Source organism: Pseudorasbora parva, chromosome 11 (genome assembly GCF_024679245.1).
Source record: "Pseudorasbora parva isolate DD20220531a chromosome 11, ASM2467924v1, whole genome shotgun sequence".
Taxonomy (NCBI): Eukaryota; Metazoa; Chordata; class Actinopteri; order Cypriniformes; family Gobionidae; genus Pseudorasbora; species Pseudorasbora parva.
Window position 1 is genome coordinate 9059065 of NC_090182.1, and position 21873 is coordinate 9080937.

At 37.9% G+C, this 21873-nt stretch overlaps 1 protein-coding gene across 2 annotated transcripts in view; it reads right to left on the reverse strand.

Annotated features, from left to right (window-relative positions):
* spock1 (SPARC (osteonectin), cwcv and kazal like domains proteoglycan 1) overlaps nt 1-21873 on the reverse strand; it is a 274152-nt gene that overhangs the window by 101774 nt on the left and 150505 nt on the right. For both annotated transcript variants that reach the window (XM_067456978.1, XM_067456977.1), the window contains exon 3: nt 18878-18923. In XM_067456978.1, coding sequence (XP_067313079.1) covers nt 18878-18923 — 46 coding nt within the window. The remainder of the gene's footprint in view (nt 1-18877; nt 18924-21873) is intronic.

Here is a 21873-nt window from a genome sequence, read left to right on the forward strand (position 1 = left end):
GAAACTGTTGACCAATGAAATCATCAGGGCGGGCTTTAGACGATGATGGACAGATGATCAACAGTAACATAATCATCACGTCATCAAAGGGCCTTGGATTATATTTTTTTCAAATCCTAAACAGAGAGCTAGTTTGTATATGCATTCACCTTCACAATTTCTCTCAGAAATGATGATCATGTTAAGTACTCTGTGTATCATTAAATTATGTTATTTATTTACAACACCGGCAAAGATCATGAATTCCAGCCTGATTCCAGCTTGCGTGTAGACAGGGTTGCCAAGTTTTTACAACAAAACCCGCCAACTACTAGCCCTAAACAATAGCTGCTCGGGGGGTTCTCCGGGGGAAAAATGGTGTTTGGGGGGTAAAATGTGTGTTATTTTGGCAAGGTTGCCTGCTAAAATTCACACTCATGGGTCTCACATAACGGTTGCTTCAACCCGCGGACATAGAAAACAACCTGCGAAAAAAAAAGAAAAAAAAAAAAACGCGGACTTGGCAACACCATGGGCAACACAGTGCAGTTGAACTATGTTGACATTTGACAATGCGTCGCTCTGTTGCTCTGATTGGTTGTAGGTCTATCCAATTGAGGTCTTTCCTGGTTCGGCAGAAAACCCGGCCCATAATCACAGCCCAATGGAGCAGTTTTAGACTCATATTCTGACTAGAATTGACTATGACCAAGTCAGGCTAGTGAATTATACGTTTTTATGGTTACTCATTAATAGTTTGTTTTGGAACAATTGTAGAAATAGTCGTGACACCATCTCTTATGTTTTGTAACAACTCTGTTTCATGGTATGTCACACTGAAACATTCAAATAAAGCTATATGTGGGATTGCCTATTGCTGATTACGGTTATTACTTTTCATTAGGTGTTTCCGCCATAGGATCATGAAAGTATTATGCAATATTTTTTTTGGTGTAAAGTTTGCTTTAAAATTGATTAAAGAAATTCAAGAACTCCAGCGTTTAATAGAACCATACTGAACTTTTTTCTGTATCTTCTGACTCATTTATGTCTATGAGAAGCATAAGACAAGGTTGATATGGAAAAAAAGCATAACATAAAACTCCACAAAGTCTCGTGAGCTATGGAAGAGCAACATCTGAGAAATGAAAAGTTCTTCTGGACAAGTATGAGAGATGCGTCACGGTCCCTGGAGTTAGAAAATGAATCTAAAACAACCGGCTTTTATCTACACATTGGACACACACACTTCTGCTCTTCTTCATTTCATTGTCCGTCTCTCTCAGATTCGCTGTCCTGATTGATTTTGTGGTTTGTTTTCAGTGTTTGCTTTGCACACTGTTTGTTTTCAAGTGTCTCTCTTGCAAATTGATACACTGAACCAAGAAAATCAATTCCACCCCAAACTGACCAACCAGCTCACTCACTCACACACACACACACACACACACACACACACACACACACACACACACACACACACACACACACACACACACACACACACACACACACACACACACACTCACACACACACACACACACACACACACACACATTCCATAGGCGTAATGGTTTTTATACCGTATAAATCATATTTTCTATCCCCTTACACTGCCCCCGCCCCTTAACCTACCCATCACAGGAAACATTCGACATATTTACTTTCTTTATAAAAACTCAACTATTATGATTTATAAGCATTTTGAAAAGTGGGGACATGGCCAATGTCATTATACACATTTGTGTCCTCATATTTCACAAAAACATGCCCGCCCACACACACACACACACACACAGAGAGAGAGAGAGAGAGAGAGAGAGAGAGAGAGAGAGAGAGAGAGAGAGAGAGAGAGAGAGAGAGAGAGAGAGAGAGAGAGAGAGAGAGAGAGAGAGAGAGAGAGAGAGAGAGAGAGAGAGAGAGAGACTAAATTCAGAGTCAAGTAAAGTATAAACTCACTATAATAATTCACATTTACAGCAACACAAATGTATTAGAGATATACAGAACTGCATTTCATTATTTAACATACTAATTAAAACTACTTCAAAATATTTAATCATGGTTTGACATCATTCACACTCCTTTTTCCAACAGGAAGAATTAACTGAATTGTAAATAAAATACATTCTTTCTTTATTTCAAAACTCCATATTGTAAATATAATAAACATACTTTAAAATATTTAAAAATATTAAATTATGCCAATTAAAAATAATCTAGATACACAAACTGTCTCCTTACAAAAGTGTGTTTGAGATTCAACTTTCACGATATTAATCAGCATTTATCATACATTTGTATTAATACAGACCATGACCTGACATGTTTTTAGAAACTGGTCCTAAAAAAATAGTTTCTCACTCGTAATTATGAATTGGTGGTGACGTCCAACTCATGAATGCAATCTTTCCAATATGATTTTTGAACAGTGCAGGAATAGCAAAAATAATGTTGACAGTGTTTGAATGTGAATTACAGCATTACAGCAATCACTAAGGCAAAAGCTAAACGCCACTTCAACAGATTTGATGGATGCTTTCATGACAACCTGTCAGGATGCAGCTCTCATCTTCAGACAGACATACAAAAAAGTACGGCAGACATTCAGGACTGCTGCTGAGACCCACTGAAATTATCCATTCAAACCACAGACCTTTTATCAAATTCACCATCCAAACAACATCTGCAGTCCGACCTGAGCAAAACAACACCACAGCCACATTAGCACTCACTAGAGACACATCACCTGTCTTAGTATATGTATTATTAATGTTTATCTTTAGTTCTGGCCAGTGTCTCCAAAGAAATGGGTGTGTGTGTGGGATGGGGCTGGTTGTCTCCCTCGGTTGCAAGGGCATAGTTTTGGTTTGAACATTGTGGGGGTTGAAGTGTGAATCGTTTAATGTGGTCTCAGGGCATGCTCCCCCGTCAGGTTTATTTGTTTGCTCGTTCCTTTGTTTATTTATTTTAGCAAAATGGTCTTTTGTGGTCTCATCTACACATGTAATAGCATAGTAACAATCACTTGTTTACAAAGTGCCATGGGAAGTAAAACTATCTTTACTTAAAATTTCTCACACTGAAAATGTTCATTTCCTGTCTTCTCTTGGAATATCTGAAAGCCATTATTAGCCAAACACATTTTACACATGAGCACAAAACTTAATTCAAGATTATTGTTTTTTATTTAAAAAAAAATAAAAAAAATTAAAGAAGGTCCAGACTTTAAACCTATTGATTCTAACTTGAACTTGACCTTATGAAAAAGTAGCATAGTTCTTCTAATGATATAATTACAGGGAGGACCATTGATTGCTCATCATTGCCATCCTAAAGGTCCTAAAAACTAATGTTGGACCACCTGAAAAACCTGAAAAGTATTGTTATTTTATTATTATATTTACTCAATAGAATTGTGCTGCATCTTGTATTTAAGTTATTTGTTCTTAATTTCTTTATTTGTATTTTTTACTTTTTTCCCTGAACATAGCAAATACTGAACCGTGCTGAAACCGTGAACCTAAAACCGTGATACAAACCAAACTGTGAGCAATCCCGTTACACCCATAGATATGTATACGTAGATACCTCATTCGAACGCTCCAGGCACGTTGACGAGCCGCCATTTTAGAACGGTCAACACACGTCAACACTTCAGATGCTGTCAGTCATCACTCGGAAAAAAGAACACTGCGCCTAGCTGCGCAGCCTCTGTGAAACTCTGTAAAGCCCGGCGCGATTTAACTTCCCGAAGAAACCTTTCTCAGGTGAGACGTCTGTGTTAGTTTAGAAATTATAATGTGTGGATCTACACAAAAACACGTAACACTTGTTAGTAACAGGCTTCATGGTTCTTAAATTTCAATTCCCAGTAGGCCCAAAGAACTGGAAAATGTATGTGAAAACAAACATTGACCCTTTGAAAGTGTTTAAATCAAACTAAATGTAAGAGTATTTAAAGAAGAGAAAACGACATATTTCTGCTGTTCTATAGACCATTTCAGAATGTTTGTAAACAATCGCCTCAAGATACTTCCGGGTGGCAGAACGCGAGCGGCTTCTACTGACAAACTGAAGAGATCAGCCGGCTACTGTAGTAACATAACACAAATAGTAACATAGTTAAGAACATTGCTGTTGTTTAAAGTTGAAAGTATGACGAAAACGTGTTGTGTTTGGGGTTGCGCCGTCAGATACACAGCAAAAGGTGTAGGATTTTATCGATTTCATTCAGAAAGAAGTAAATATATGCAGCAAAACCTGTGGGTGAGGAGGCTAAAGCGAGTGGACGTCGTCAAAAGTGGCGCTACAGAGAAGTATTCTCAAAATTGTCCATCTACAAAATCATAGCAGAGCATAATTATCTTCAGCTGGGGAATTTCGAGACTAATATTAGTAAACTTTAGATCTCTTTTAACCCCTTACGATTCAAAGATCATACGGCCTCAGATTACTATTGTTCAACATTCACTGCTCATCACACATTATCTGGACAAACTCAGTATCATCAGAAAGATTAAAGACTCCAGCTTTGATATTTGAACACTGTTTATGATAAAACTGGGTTGCAGTGACATTCAATTCTTAATTTATGTCAGGAGTGCATTATTATCGATCCGTTATGAACAATATTTTGAATAGATTATCAGACGCACTTTATTCTCTCGTCTTCACTGGCTCATTTGTGTTCACAGAGATCGCAAAGAACAGCTTGCAGTTTAGCTCTTAGTTTAAAAGTCCTCATATTTGGAGAAATATTGACATATCACGTTTGCAAAATATTTCGTCATACAGAATACCATTTCTATTCATTTCTCACGGAATTATTCGATATAAAAGAGTTAAAACATGCGCAGACCTCTCTCCCACTGTCTCGGACATTTCCTCATTCTGGCTCGAACGGGCCTATTCTAAATTTCTACGCGTGAACTAAGAAGCTAATAAACACACGATAACTATGGAATAAGGTTTTTGTGTGATTGTTCATGTGATTTCGGCTATTTTATATCAATAATGGATGTTTACATGACTGCTAACAGGTGTAGTGATTAGTTCCATATAAAATTATAAATATAACATATTTTAACATCGGGAGTTTGTGAGATATTGCAGATGCCACTAGTCATTAAAGTGGATCATTGCATCAAATCAGCTGGGAAACAGCATGACTGCACCGCGAGCCGGCCGCAATCACACAAGGTTTCGTGTTAAACACAGACACCGGAACTTTCAATGTTGCTGCTATAGCTTCAGATACAAAAAATAAAGAAAAAATGTGTGCAAAGGATTTGTTGAAAAGCAGAGAACAGGGAAATAGACTATCTACGATAGCCTAACATATTGTAATTCAAACAGCAACAGTCACTAAAATAACTACTCAATGGTAGGCTGAAGCTCATTTAAAAATTGTGGTATTAGACTAGCACTACATCTACTAGACCAAGGTTAGGCATTTCATGTATTGCTATCTCCTGAATTAATTAATCGGTCCCTCAATAATCATGTTAACTATGTCTGAATACTCGCGTTGCCATAGGAACGCTTCGGCTTTTGCCACCCGGAAGAACGTTTATTACTGTTGTGACGTCATGGTGAATTGTCGTATAAGCATGCCCTTCTGTCAGCGAGTCTGTTGTCTATTTTTGCCACGATGCTCGCGCTGAATTAAATGATCAACTTGACCTTATTAACAAGAAAGATAACCGATTTCACCATAAAATCATGTAGTGCAGTGAGTTTCGTGTGTTTCACAATCACCAAATAACATCCAGCGCTGTGAAATAAATACAATAAAATACACAAAAACATTACTGCCAGAAGATTTTGCCCAAACGTCCAAGGCCTGTTTAAATGATTAAACTAAGCGTATCTTAACTTTTATGTTACATTTATCAAGTGAACAACTTATACAGCATATTATATGCATGTGTGTTTGAGAATGGGGCCTTTTCAGCAGATATATGATGCCTGTCATAAATCAAAGCACATCTCGGAGGAGAACACCAGCAAATGTGACAGAATGGATGATATTATAGTCTGTATTTGTAATACACGTTTCAGGTGCGAGTGATCAACGAGACGCTGCCAGAATGCACAAATGCACTGCTTTTCCCTGTCAACCATAGCTTGCACGTGCAGTGTGACATTTGAATTGTCACAAAGCGCGTTCACGACCGGCTTTGACCGTTCTAAAATGGCGGACGGCTAACGTATAGCGGCCTATAAGACAGTCGCTAATGAGGTATCTACGTATACATATCTGTGGTTACACCCCTAGCGTAATGTATGCGAGGGGGTGCCATAAAATTTAGAACCTTTTCAAAAGGTGCCATGACTGAAAAAAGGTTGGGAAACACTGAAGTAAAGTATAAACTCACTATAATAATTCACATTTAGAGCAACACAAATGTGTTAGATTTTATAATTATATTTGACTGCATGAGGAAGTGTCCATGTTTTCTGGCTAACGTTCGTGGCTAACGGCACAAATGTTTTGGAATGTTGGAGCTCTGAAACGTCGCAAATTTGTGTCGCGGCTGATGTGAATGGTTTTGATGCAAAATATTCACAAGCAAAATATTCGCTTTTCCACTTCACGTCTGGTGTGAAAGGGGCCAATAGAGACAGAGCGATACGCGTCATAATCTTAAAACCACGCCCACCAACAAACCAACGATCTCCATTGACTTTGTATTGCGTGAAGCGGTTTCCTTGTCATTTCTGACTTAATCCAAAAAAAAAAAAAACTGATATGTGACCAGGTGTCAGAAAACAAGCTAAAAAACCCAGAAACACTCTCTAATAAATGCTGGGTTAAAAACAACCCAATTTGGGTTGAAAATGGACAAACCCAGAAAATGGGTTGTTTGAATGGGTCCATTCACTGGGTTCAAACAACCCAATTTCTGGGTTTGTCCATTTTCAACCGAACTTGGGTTGTTTTTAACCCAGCATTCTTTAGAGTGCAAAAACCCAGAAGTTTTTATAAGCTGTCGACCCAAAAAACAAGCGTTTAAGGACACACAAGTGGATACAGGCAATTGAGACAGAGAGCGACATGTTATATTACACTAAGTACTACGCCCACTGGAGGGGAACATAATCAGAGACAGGAAAAATTATATAAAAGTGACATTTGGATATTTGACTTAACAGTAACAAAACGTTTACTGCAATTGTAAGCATACTGAGTGTCAGGATCCCAAAATTTTCTCTATTCTTCCAGCTAATGCTTTACCTCTTATTATATATTTTTGTGTCGACAGCTTATAAAAACGTAGTTCTTTGTTTTGTAGCTTGTTTGCTGTACACCTTGTCACATATCAGCTTTTAGACATTGACTGCTTCACACAATACAAAGTCAATGGAGAGTGTTGGATTGCCCAAGACAACCCCTCCCCACCCCCCTGGGCGTGGCCTAAATGCACTCTGTCTCTATGTTAACTTTTTTCCCTTTTTTAATGAAAAATAGCAACCTGTACACATGTATAAACAATAGCTACAACATGCCACAGTAGTGGCAGCTTTAGATCATGTTCGACTTTCCGTAATGTTTTGCTACACTTTCAATAGAATTCGAATCATCTGCAAGGTGATAGGAAAAGCTTGAATCTTATCACACTTTTGGAGCGCAGGGTAACGGTCCGCCACTCATGCAAATTGTATGCATGTTAATTGATCCAGTCAGCTCGTATGGTTTACAAAAGCTCTGAACACGTGTTTTGTACAATTCATTAAAGGCCTGATTCTATGTTTCGGAGTGGTACGAGTACGAACCTGTGAGCAGTTGTAAACCGACCCATTGTAAAGCGACAAAGGGTTCTTGAAAGGCGCCACAAAAAATAAACATACTATTATTATTTTATTAGAAGTGCTGATACTCAAGACAAAGTGTTGTTATGCTGGAGATTAAAATATAGAAATACCGGCCCACTTCAAGCACTGGTTTCATAACCGGACTGGATGAGCAACGTTCAGTTACTAGTTTGCTCGGCAACTGCAAAGAAAGATGGAAGAATAGTGGATGAACTAGTGTGATTATTATTGGAATATTAAATCATTTATTTAACACTGTTTTCTTTAATGAAATTATATCAACTGCACAAATCTGCCCCTGTATAATTTTGTGTGAAAAGGAATACAATCTGTTGCTGTTTTACTGCCTCTAGTGTTCATTTCAGCTGGAAATTGTTATTTTTACGCATTAGTATGTTTTATGAGTTTTGCAAAAATGTAGCTAGAGGCAAATCTTTCCAATGACAAATCGCAAGGTCCAGAACATAGCATGAACCAGTATGTGAATGCAAAATCTTCTACCATCTCTTCACATCATAGAACCTGTTTTTCCTTTTCTATAAATGAATTTCTCCTTCAAAACCATCTGACCTCAAAAGAAAGCTGAAGCACCATCTCACTGCAGGTAATTATCGCTACCCAATTAATTACGGCAAGAGGAAAACAGTAAAAAAAAAAGAAGAAGAAAAGAATCCATTCATTCAAGAACATTTCTGCTTTCAACACCACATGCCAATGTGTCGAGCATAATAATCAATGATTTGCCCTCGGAGACCAATAGGGATGGTGAGATTGAGAGAAAGGCCAATCAGAATTCTCCGTTATTGATCGTCAGCCAGCAACAAACCCGAAGCAAACGTTTGGCCAATTACTTTCTATTTATCATAACGAAGAAATCAAGAAAGTGAGAGGAGGTGAATGCAGCAGGGCTAATTAGTGCCAGGTGACTGGTCAAGAGGTTAAAGACCCAATGACCAATCAGATCGTTTTCTCTCTCTTTGATGCACCAGATGTCAGTTTGAAACTTAACTTTCTGTGCATTGAGAAAATATACTGACCATAAAAAATGCTTTTCCGCTGGCCTCTGCACACACTGCAGCAGTTCACAGCTTTTGCTTTGATAAGAGACGTCCTCAGACAGGGTCCGATCTGAATGCTGACTGAGATGAATCACTCTGGTAGAGAGAGTACAGTATTCCTGTGTTGAATTGTCACATGAGAGAACTTCAAACTGTATCGCTGACTTTCATTTACAGTGATGCTTGTGGCAAACGCAATGAACCTTACATAGCTTTTGCTACAGTTCATATTTTTCCTGCCATGTCTTATGTAGATAACGTCTTTGTGCTCGTGTGACAGTCCCACGTGGGATTTTCTCTGCATAGTGAATCTAGGCCAAGACACGGCCTGTACCAGACCAGACGGCACAGCGCTAATGATGAGAGAAGTGGATCACTGCTGGCTGACGCTATTGCCATCTCATCTCTCTGTCTCAAACTATCTGCTTATAATGAAGAAATAAACATCTCTAATACATTTTTAATGGCATACTAAAATCATAATGTCATATTCCTTCTGGCGCGTTACCTATTTTCTCTCTCTTTCTCCGGATGTGTGCACTTTGTGCTGTTTTCACACTTGGCTTCATTGCAGGCGTGTTAAAGCAAGTGTTTGGCTTATACGTGAATGCTAAAATAAGGCTTAAAGGTCCCGTTCTTCGCGATTCCATCTATCAAACTTTAGTTAGTGTGTAATGTTGCTGTTAGAGCATAAATAATACCTGTAAAATTATAAAGCTCAAAGTTCAATGCCAAGCGAGATATTTTATTTAACAGAAGTTCCCTTTCAAAGCCTACAGCGAACGGCCGGTTTGGACTACAGCAGGAAGTGCAGGGATGTAATGACATCACTAGAACCGTTTGTTGACTAACCCTCCGCCCACAAGAACACGCAAAAAAAGGGGGCGTGGTCTTGTTGCTCTCCCACGTGGAGAAGAAGAGCGCGCATTCAGCGCTTGCATCTCCCCGTTATGGTAAGAGGCGGGACCTTTTCTGGGCAAAGTGCGCTAAGCTGCTGTCCAATCACAACACGGGAAGCGCTGGCCCAATCAGAACTCGTTACGTGTTTCTGAAGGAGGGACTTCATAGAACAAGGAAATCATCAGGCCGTTTTTAGGACAGAGGAAACAGCGCTGTACAGATAAGTAAATTGTGTGAAAAATACTGTGTTTTTTTACACGCGAAACATGAACTCATGTTATATTGCACACTGTAAACATAATCAAAGCTTCGAAAACAAGCAAAGAATGGCACCTTTAAAGCCAGCTGAACCCTTTACATTTCAAGAGTTGGCCTGTTGTTCACTTTACTAAATGTTAGTCAACTAAAGAAGCTTAGTCGAACAAGGTTTTATTAGTTGGTAAGTCGCAAAAAAAAAAAAAACCTCCACAGGAAGTAACAAAGTCACGCAGTCAGTCCGTAAGGGACAGATCGTTTAACTGTGGGTCCTTGTGGTAATTACAGCGTCAAGCAGGAAATCCAAACGTTCACCTATCATCCATCGACCTCAAAAATGGCTTATCTTTTTAAACATAAATTGCATTACACGTAAATAGCAACCTTACAAGGCTGCTCGCTATAAGATTAACCTAGATAAACATTTGCTAATATTTGGTGCAAATCCAAGTGTTGATGTTTAGCTTCCTTTACTGCACAACATGGTGGCTCCGTCACCATCACTCGCATTTTTTCAACTTAACTACTTTGTAATTTTTGTTCATAAGTGTAATACATTAATCCAAACTTTAAAGGCTCTACTTTTTTGTGTACACTCACAATAACAACAAAACAGTTGCTTTATAAAATAAAGAAAACAAACAGGATCGCTTTCTTCCGCCTCTGTCACATAAATGAACCGCAACTCCGCGTATAGGCTACTTGCCTCACAGGCATGAGAATATATATCTATAGAAAGCTTAAAATGACAGGAAAAAAACAAAAAAAAACAAAAAAAAAACAACAAAATCTCTCTAATTGTAAAATCTATGAGCGTTTCTACTACTGTTCACTACTGCAGATGACGAGTCAGCATCGTCAGCTTCATCTTTTCAGTCAACACTGGCACGGAAAACACTAGGTTATTAATAAATCATTAAAATGTCTTTTTCCACTTGAGCATGGAAAGGGCATATAGGTTCCAGGACTATTTTGAAGTGTTTTTATTAACAAAATGTCGGGAGGAGCACGTGCAAATAATTAAACCTAATTAAACCCAAGTGGATCACATCAAGCTAATCTACGATAAGAGGTGTGTATATATATACAGCAGATTTACCTTCTTTCGTTGATCATTTTTATTTTAGCATCCCTCCACCACCCCATCTCCTCACTTGATTCTAACAAACTCTTATTAGATGTCAACACAATCTATAATACACTCCAGTCCAGTTCTAGAGTATCTCTATCACACGGGGGTACTCTGGGTTCAGGCCCCCGGACAGCACGCCAAATACGCATAATCTTTACTCTATTTAATTTGATGTAAGTGCGAACTAGTCAAAGGGAGTTTAAAAAATGGGTAGTATCCCTCTGGTCAGTCATCTGTCTCATTAATATAGTAAAATTAATGATTACATTGCAAAACCTGCTATTAAATCTATCTGGAATCGTGAATTATCCGATTTGAACTTATCTGTTGACAGGGAGAGGGTGTGTGGTCTAATCTAACCTTAACTTCTAAAAACTTGGCTCATCATCATATTAATTTTAAATTCAATCACAGAGCATACATAACCCATTACAAGGGGTTGAAAATGAAACTGCAATCAACTTGCCATATCTGCAACACAGCATCAGGTACTTTTCTTCACGTTTTGGGAGTGTCCAATCGTAGTCAGTCTAATGTAAACTTTGTTTTGTTCTCTCTGCTGCAAATTGATCACAGGTTTAATCCAGGTGTATGTCTTCTAAATTATGATTCTGATGCCTGTATAAGTTCATTACAAAAGAGAATGTTGCTTGCTGGGTTTATAGCAGCAAAGAAGACAATAATTTAGAACTGGTTTAATCCACACGTGTGCAAAAATTGACTGGATTCATAACCTCCTTGACTTGTGGATGTACAACACGAATTAACAAGGCTAAACCTAGGACCACTGATGCATGCATGGTGATGATTTTCTTCCAGCATATTGGAATATGTAAAGGAATGATCATATATAGTAGTGTTTTTTTTTTTAAATAATTTATGACTAATCTGTTGCTCCCCCTTCTGTTTGTTTTGTTGGTTGAATGTACTTTATTTTGTTATATCTAAAAACAATAAAAAGTTGATATATTGACTACAAAGATATATGGGTCTTGTATATAATAATAATAATAATAATAATAATCCCAGAATAATATTTTCTCACTATCTGGCAATGATGGAGAATAGAAAAAACACATCTAGCAGAAATGGGAAAGTGAATTCGGGAGGAAATTCCAAATGAAGAAGGGTATTTTACTTGCAAGACAACATACAGTTAAACAGAGATGGAAAGAGTTTGCAGAGGTTTTTTTGTTAGTTTGTTTTTTCCATTACCCCCCCCCCCCCCAATTAAAAGTAAACATTATGAAAACAATCACTCTACTGTACGTGTCAATCCATACTTGCCCCCAAACTGAATGTTCTATTATGTTTTCCCTAGTGATAAGACATTTTTTCTTGAAATATCATCAATATAAATAAAATAAAAGTTAAAAACACAACGTAAAAAACACATCCCTACCCTGTCTTCATGTGGACAATCACAACTATTTTTCAGGCTTGAAGATCAGAACTTATGTGCTCAAATCATCCATACACACACTCTTATTGCATTCAAAACTGTTAGTGTTTATCATATATTCCATCCACATCTTTCAGTGGCTGTTTCATATTTGAGTTGGCCAGAAATATAATTCCTCTTCCTCTCTTTATTTTCTTTTTTCCATCTCTTTAAACCTACCGGAGAGCGTATTTTATTTATTTATTTTTTTACCAGTTAAATGGATCCAGTCTCCAGCTCCAGATAAAGCCGTATTGTCCCTGTGCATAAATTGCAGGCAGTTTAAAGGGCAGATTGTTGTGTTGCCGTCCCTGTGAAACCGTGTTTGCTGCCACTGCAGTTTGGCGCTGAAACGCTGACTCAACACCAAAACCATACAAATGCAAATGAAGCATTCAGAGAGAATTTCCCCATAACGAGGCTGTAATGAGGCCTGCACACGCAATTAAATTCACTGAGAGCGCATGCAGTGCCACAATAACAGATTACAGCAAAGACAATGTTGCACACACACATGCACGCACAGAAACACACACATTATTCTCTGAGCTCCTTATATCTCTTGTCATGTCTGTAATGGACAAGATCATAACCCTCATTTCTCTTTAAAGTGAATAATTACAGACTGAGGCTAATTAAATTACTCAGGCTCAGCCACACACTGCTTTCACGGTCAGAGATAGTTTAACGTTGTGTGTGTCGCCATGTGAGTGTGTTTGCATAACTGGTGTTTATAAGAAGTGCAAAGGAAGAGAGAGAGATGGAGCTCTAAATTGCTTGTCTCTCTCGTCTAATGAAAATTCAGGAGAAGTGAATCGATAAACTGTGATTTAGGAGATCAATGTGGAAACAACACCATTCTTAAGTTTGGGACGGGTACGGTAACAGGCATGACTGTAAAATAATCAGCCATTATCCACAATTCAGCTGTGTTCCAAAACCTATCTGTCTACATGGGCAGCGTTTTAGGTCCATCATGAAGATGACAACAGAGAGTTTTAAAGGGTCGCTTATTTTTGCCAGATTTCTGCATGTCATGCATCCATCCAATTTCATTCAAAACTGAAAACTATTGGCAGTTTAAGGCAAGAAACTATATAGGCAAACTATATATTTTTTGCTCGAATTTTGTGAATTTTGGCTATTTTGCTACCATAAAGTGTCTTCTTTCATACTAATAGAATGAAAATATTAAAAATATACATTAAAGGGTTTTATTTATTACACTTTATCTACGTGTGCGCATTATCCTGCTGAAAGAGGCCACAGCCACCAGGGAATACCGTTTCCATGAAAGGGTGGACATGGTCGGCAACAATGCTATACACTCTAAATAATGCTGGGTTATTTTTTAACCATTTACACCATTGGGTAGTTTCAAATTTCCAGTCGTTGGGTTAAACCTGCTGGGTCGCAATGCTTGGTTGATTCTACCCAGCGCTTGTTTCACGTGCTTCCCACCTTGATTCGTTTAAATTCGCTCCCAAACTGTCATTTTGAAAGGACAATGCAAAAGACAAAGCCACTGGTTGCAGATGTTTTAAGATAAGTTCATATATTTTCATTAATAATCATTTTAATTAGCATAATTTTAGTTTTTTTTTTCTTCGCGGCAACAATTCTTAAGCTTACGTTAAGACGACAAAAGTTTTACCTCAGAATCCGATGCAATGTAACTGACTCGTGTTAGTTTAGGTAACGTTAAGCATGTGAGACGATAGATTAATACAGTTTGTGATTACACAGAACCATGATACCCTAACGAAAATTAAACATGGTTTTATGTAGAGATGTCACAAGTACCAGTACTTCGGTACCAAGTACATACTGAAATGTTAAATATGTGACGATAGTATCTGTATAGCATCGACTCACATGTAGACTAACTTTATATTCCAGACTGTAGCCGAATATATGAGTGTCTGTGTATATTAAATACTATTTAAATATTACTCTTCCATGTTTTGCGTCTCTGTGTGAATGACGGGGGCGCGGTCATATCATGAACACAGACTCAAAAGTCACGGCAACCCGTCAAAATAAAAGTTTGATTTAAACGTGAATAAATTGACAGAAAATATTAGGTTTGTAGTTGTCATTGTGGCCAATTTGAACACATTTGTGTGTTGTACCATTTGTCAAGCAATAAAAATGATTGTTTTAACAGTCTAAACATGCATTCTTTATTTGTTCTTTCATGATTGTCTAGTTTTAAAGCTAATGCACAGGAAATTTTTTAAGAACAACCCAGCAACAATAACCCAAAATAGCAAATCCATTAATGGTAAAACATTTAAATTTAAAATGCCACTGGGTTAATTTAACCCAGCATGTGTTCTGTCCAATATTTACCCAGCGCTGGGTTGTCAATTGGGTTGTTTTTAACCCAGCCATTTTTAGAGTGTAGGTAGGAGGTACGTGTCAAAGTAACATCCACATGGATGGCAGGACCCAAGGTTTCCCAGCAGAACATTGCCCAAAGCATCACACTGCCTCTGCTGGCTTGCCTTCTTCCCGTCATGCATCCCGGTGCCATGTGTTCCCCAGGTAAGCGACACATGCACCCGGCTATTCACATGATGTAAAAGAAACGTGACCTTCTTCCATTGCTCTGTGGTCCAGTTCTGATGCTCACATGTCTATTGTTGGTGCTTTTGGCGGTAGACAGGGGTCAATATGGGCACCCCGACTGGTCTGTGGCTATGCAGCCCTATATGAAAAAAACTGTGATGCACTGTGTATTCTGACACCTTTCTATCAGAACCAGCATTAACTTCTTAAAAAATTTGAACTACAGTAGCTTGTCTATTGATCGGACCACACAAGCCAGCCTTCGCTCCCCACGTGCATTAGTGAGCTTTGGCCGCGCATGACCCTGTTGAACCCCTTGTCAAACTCGCTCAAATTCTCACGCTTAACCATTTTCCCCGCTTCTAACAGAACAACTTTGAGGATAAAATGTTCACTTGCTGCCTAATATATCTCACCCACTAACAGGTTCCCATGTGAAGAGATAATCAGTGTTATTCACTTCACCTGTGAATGTCATCATAAAGAATGGTCATAATGTTATGTCTGATATAAATATATACATGCATGTGTGCATATTTCTATACACATAATAATAACACAGTACACACACATTATGTAAACACAAAATTTTACTTTGAATGCCGTTAATCGGGATTAATTGATTTGACAGCACTAATATAAATAAAATAGTATATCAGTCTGGTGGGTAAACGAAAAAATGTACTAGCCAATGGCGATTATGTTGCCATGGTGTGCGTGGAGGGTTAAAAATTATGTTGTTCCAACAAATTGAGTTGTTGCCTTGGAACCAATTAATATAATCTATTTCAGTTAAAATCAACAGCTAGCTTAGCACATTCTAAATGTGACTGTTAGCTTGCAAATTTAATGAACAGGTAAGATATCAGTGATCATAGAGTCAATGTTATGTATATGTGGCCACACGCATCCTAACCACAAGCAAATGGTCACCTCAAAAACTTTAACAGAACAAAAACTCTTTTAAATGTCAAACATAACAGCATTAAACAGGAGCAGGTCTTTACCTTCCCTAAACACATAAAATAACACTTCATTTCAGCATTTACCCTACTGATCCTGTCCAGTGCAAAGCATGCTGGGAATTACAACAGATTTTTTTAAATAACACACAATATTAAATTGATGTAGTGATCAACACTGGCAGCAGAAATCAACAAAATAATGTAAAACATTTTTTTTTTTTTTACTTGAATCTTATTATTAAAGTTTTGGTAATGGGTGCCCGGAATTTCTTTTTAGAGAACCATGGTATCTTAAAACAGTTCCTTTAGCTCAGCACACAAAACCTGCTTTTTTCAGGTTAGTCCAGCACATTTCAGAGTACAAAAAGAGACGGTGACTCTGTCAAAAATGCAATCAACTCTTTTAGCTGAATTTCTATTGCCGCTTTGTGATTTTATTTTCCCTTTCATGGTCCTACATGCGATACGTCTCACTGCACATGTGGCTGTCAGTCATTTATTAGAGGGGGTAAGAAGGTAACCTCTATAGTCAGGAGACGGCGAGACAGCTCACTAGGTTTTGGAGCGGAGCTATTTACCGAGATTAGTGAGGTGAGGGGCTCAGAAGAGGGTGGCTTGTAAGAGGTGCAGGATTAGTTACAGAAATGATGGTTTGTAGCAGTTCTTAAAGGAGTCATTCACAGAGGATAAAACTTGTGCAGATGGTAAACACACACACACACACACACACACACACACACACACACACACACACACACACACACACACACACACACTTATTCTCTCACTCTCCATATGGTGTGGTCATGCCTGCATCTGTCTGCTGTTCTCTATTGGTGTTTCTGTAAAAACAATTGATCTTGATTGGACATTCATGGCGGTTCGTTATAATCATTAACCGGAGTGCTCAGCGGAGTGGAATCTATATTAATATCAAACACCCTGTTTAAGAAAGTGAGCCTGTATTGCAGTTCTAGAACAAGCATCTCCTTCCATGAAGGATTTTTCAAACCAAGAGGTCCTTCTGGGATTTTTATATTTTTTTCAAACTAATCTAATAACTAAATCTAATTAATTCAATTGGCAGTTGTTTTTATTCAAAGCAACTTGCAGAGCAAGGTTTATGTATGTGCCAAACCCATAACCTTGGCATATGCAAATCATCTATATATGCCTAAAATAACCCGGAAAAATGACCGGGAAAGCAGAAATGGTGCCGGCGACTGTCCAGACAGTCCCGCTGCTCGCGAGGTGTGTGTTTGCGTAAAAAATCGCTCCAGCAGCCTTACTCAGCTCCTCAACACTCGGTCCTGCTCTGCTTTACACTACAGTAACGTTAATAACCACATACATGATCTTGATTTCTGCCAGAGTCCTATCCCGATTCTTTCCCACCGGCTGTGAGGTAAAGACCACATGTCCCAAGATTCGGAGCTCAAACTTGGCGTCATCAAACTACACCTTTGTTTTGAATAGGCGCCCTCTAGTGGACTGAAAAGTTACAAAGTGTAGCTTTAAAATATATTCAAAGAAAATACATTTCACAATATTGTTTTACTGTATATTGATCAAATAAATGCAGCCTTGATGAGCAGCAGAAAAAAACATAAAAAAATCTTACCAACCCCAAACCTTTTGAGTAATAGAAGAGACTGGAGCTGAAGTGGCAGCATTATTGCTGTATCGAGACTGTACCATGCATGTTGAATTATATTAGTACAGTACAGTCATTCAAGTCAAACAGTTAATATGTGATTAATCAGATAAATGATTTCCTGCAGAGCATAAACATTGCATGTGTCAGTGACGGCAGCTCTACAGATGTTCATCTGTGAATCCTTAAGACGTCACGCTGATTCTGCGTTTACCTTGAATAAGGGAATCCAAAAACCCTTTACTAGTTTCAAAATGTTTTAAATTCACTTCTCAAAATTTAAGGACAAATACTTTTTAAACAATCAATTTAATTCAAACATGCAGATATCTTGTCATATACCTTGTTGAACCAAATCTACTAAGTGAACAATTAAAATTAAATCTGCATATTTTTTGGCGCTGCGTCATTCAAACTCATGATTGCACCTGCTGAGGCCAGAATATGAGGTGACAACAGTGACGCTGAGATTGTTAATTATCACTACATGCACAACACATATTTCCTTTATGAGAGTTCTCAATATATTCAGAGACTGGCCAGTAAAATTACTTTGTCAATCATTTGAGCTCTTTAATTTACCTGATGATTCAGGAAAAATGTTTCTAAAACAAATTTGTTGGATTTGCATGATTGCTGAATGTGTGCGCACATTTTCTCCAGAAATTAGATAAATCTGATTAAACCTTTTTGCCGGACGTTAAGTTTTCTTTTAGGATGTAGGTCTAATTATATATCTAATGATAGTCTATGATATGTCTTAATTTAAATTTAGCTGTGTGTGTGTGTGTGTGTGTGTGTGTGTGTGTGTGTGTGTGTGTGTGTGTGTGTGTGTGTGTGTGTGTGTGTGTGTGTGTCTCATGTATTGATTAATGTCTGGAGAAGAGATGAGGATCGATTCAGTGAAATGGAGATTCCAGCACTGGATTGGAGGGTTTTTTTATGATTAATCTGGGTGTAGAGATATAACAGGTATAAAAAAAAAAAAAAGGAAAAAGAAGAAAGAGGCGAGACTACAGGGTCAGGTGTACAAATGGATAAAAGCAACAGAGAAAATAGTTGTGAAGGAGGAACACAAACACGTTTGTGCTGAATGTGCTTACCTTGGTCTTGTGCTTTGCCGGGGTTCCAGGTTCTGAAGTAATCGTCCTAAAGAAACACACAATGACACACACTTTAAATCCTCAGACATACAAAAGTCAATCTTCCTAAACTTCAGAAAGAATAAAATAGCTGTATGATTTGAGTGGAATTGGAGAAAGATGACAACATATAAAAACATGTCTGGTCTGAACCTCGGATAACTGTACAGAAACATGTTTTCAATGAAAAGCTAGTAAAAAAATGTCTGTGGAGGCCTTCAGTTCAATTGCTTGGGCCGAACCCAAGTTTGATTTTTCCTCCTGCTCTCGCAGGTCAATTTTCATGGTATTTTCTGGCTCTGAACCACAAGTCAGTGGTGGCTGGTGCTTTTCAGGAGCTGGGAAGCACAGATGTATTTTAAATGTTCATCCAGATCATTACATTATGCTTATAACACATATTATTTCAGTGAACATGCCTATTTCTATTACACTGTTGCCTACCAACTTACTAGTTGTTTTTATATACATTTGCTAAGCTAAAACGTAGCTTTGACTTTGAAATGTCAACAAGAAAGGGATTGACAGGCGCAGAGGTTTTAGTTTAGAGCCTTGAAGGCTGCATAGGTTTGTTTCCGATTCATGTGATACAAACATTTCCAATAACTCCAGAGCGTTGTAAAGTTCAAAAGTCAAAATGTATTGAAAAAAGATAGATCAAATACTTTCCAAAATTCACAACATGTTTTATCTAATAAAATATTCTTCTTCAATCCATATTTGTTGGCATTTAGACTTTCAAAAACAACATTTTCACTGCGGTAAAAACTTTGCTTTCCCGCTAGACCACGGTCTAGTAGCTCTTATACAATTATATATTACAAAAAAAGATTGCTTAGTGCTATGTGCTCCATCCGTTTAATCCATATTGTTCATTATAAAATATAATGGCAGACATATAAATCTTCAATAAAAGCTTTGAATGTAAATAGGACATGACAAAACTGAAATTCAGTGCAGTCTACTATGAACGGCTATGGCCATTCTGGTAGTTATTTAATTCTGGTAGTTTTAGTAATAAGGTGCTGCATTTGTATGTGGATAATTTAGTCAAACTAAGCATTTTTATCCCTCTATTAGATCTATCCCTAGGTATTTTCCCCCTCTATTCTGTCACCGATGGAGTTTGGGTTCCTTGCCATTGTCAACTCTGGCTTGCTTAATCGGGGACACTTCATCCCAATCCCATTTCTAACCCTTTCCTTTCCCCTACCACTTCATTTTGCGTGTTCACGTGAAGGGGTAGGGTTGTCTTGATTCTTATTCGGCTGAAGTGATAGAGGTAAAAAGAAGGGCCAGATAGCCCTTCAAAATGTGTTATTTTTTGGGACCGCATCAAACAAAGAGGTATGAGGAATGTCCCTGCATACACAGACTATGTGTGCAGTGATGTTGACTGTTGCTACTCGGGATTGATCATTCGAGCCTGTTGAGTGATGTGAACACAAATTAATAATACATTTAAAGGTGACTAATGCCTTACCAACTCAACAACTGACTTGTTTGTATTTACATTGCAAATATCTCTGTTATTGCAGCATCCCAGTGGAAAACAAAACTATATCCATACCAGCCTTACTATTCAGGAATATTATGGATTTGACTGCACTGATACTTTTGGATGAACACTGAACTGAGCTGGATGATGACATCAATGTTTTCTCTAGAGCTGCATTTTCGCTGAATTAATCTTAATTCATATTTGACAATCTTTGCACAATTATTAAACTGAACTGACTGAACACCCATCTCACCTCAGCTGATCAATTACTTTTTTTCTGTAAAGCTGCTTTGAAACAATCTGTATTGTATAAACGCTATAGAAATAGAGGTGACTTGAAGCATTTTTCTTTTGGAAAAAAAAATTGATTTTCAAAGCACTTTAACCTTTGGGAATGTGACATATCTAAGCCATACATCAGCAAACATCAAGTCAAACAAAATTGTATTGATTCTACACATGTACATGTACAAAAGTACACGCATTTGCTAAATACTCAACTGATTAAAATAAAGGTCACAATATAAAGTTAATCAAATAAATAAATTAAGTAAAACAAATTGTAGGACCCATCACTTTGTCTGTTTAATGGAAGAGGGGAAAAAAACATCAGGGAGCCTGATTTTCATCTCTCTGACAGACTTCAGGCGAATCTCACACAACATTAGCGACGGCTGCTGCATTTTAAGGGCTTTTGAAATCCGATTGCTAACTCAGTCCTGTCCCAAAGTGGAGCTGCTACAGGCCAGATTAAAAAAAAAAATTGACTCATTAGGGGCTCTTTTGCTTAGAGTCGATCGGTGTTCTAGAGTAAAATATGTGGTTAATTATAATTAAGAATGTAATTAAAAACAACAACTTATATGAGAATAAGTTACATCTGTTGGTACGTCGAGCTTCCGAACACGTTTATCATTCCGGTGTAAACATGTATAAGCTACAGCTCTCAGGCCGTGAGCAATCATTTTGCTCAAAGTTTACGGTGGTCTCGGCAAAAAACTAGGCCAAATGTGTCTGTGGGCTCATAGCTCCAAATCAAAGGGGAATTGTGGGAAAAGTGAAACTTATTTTACCCTCAGAGTTTTACCCTCTGCAAATCTGTGTGATGAAGCAGAAGTCAGCAGACCTTCTCTAACCTGAAAACTTACACAATGAAATATCGGTGTAGTAACCTTTATCCACACGGCAGCAAAACTTCTCTCGGTGAAAATTATGATTGCAAGTTTGTTTTTGAATGAATGCTTCATGTTCAATGCAACTTCAATGCTTCATGTTCAATGCAAAACTGTTTGTATATGTGTTTATATTGATTAAAGCCGGGTGCACATTGTGCAATTTTGGCCACGATATGGCCGTTTGAAACAAATTCTGGCAATCCTAAAAGATTCCTCTGATCCACGGATAAAACCTGAAGTATTTGATCATTAGTTTGACATGTTCACCGGAAGCCGCTAAA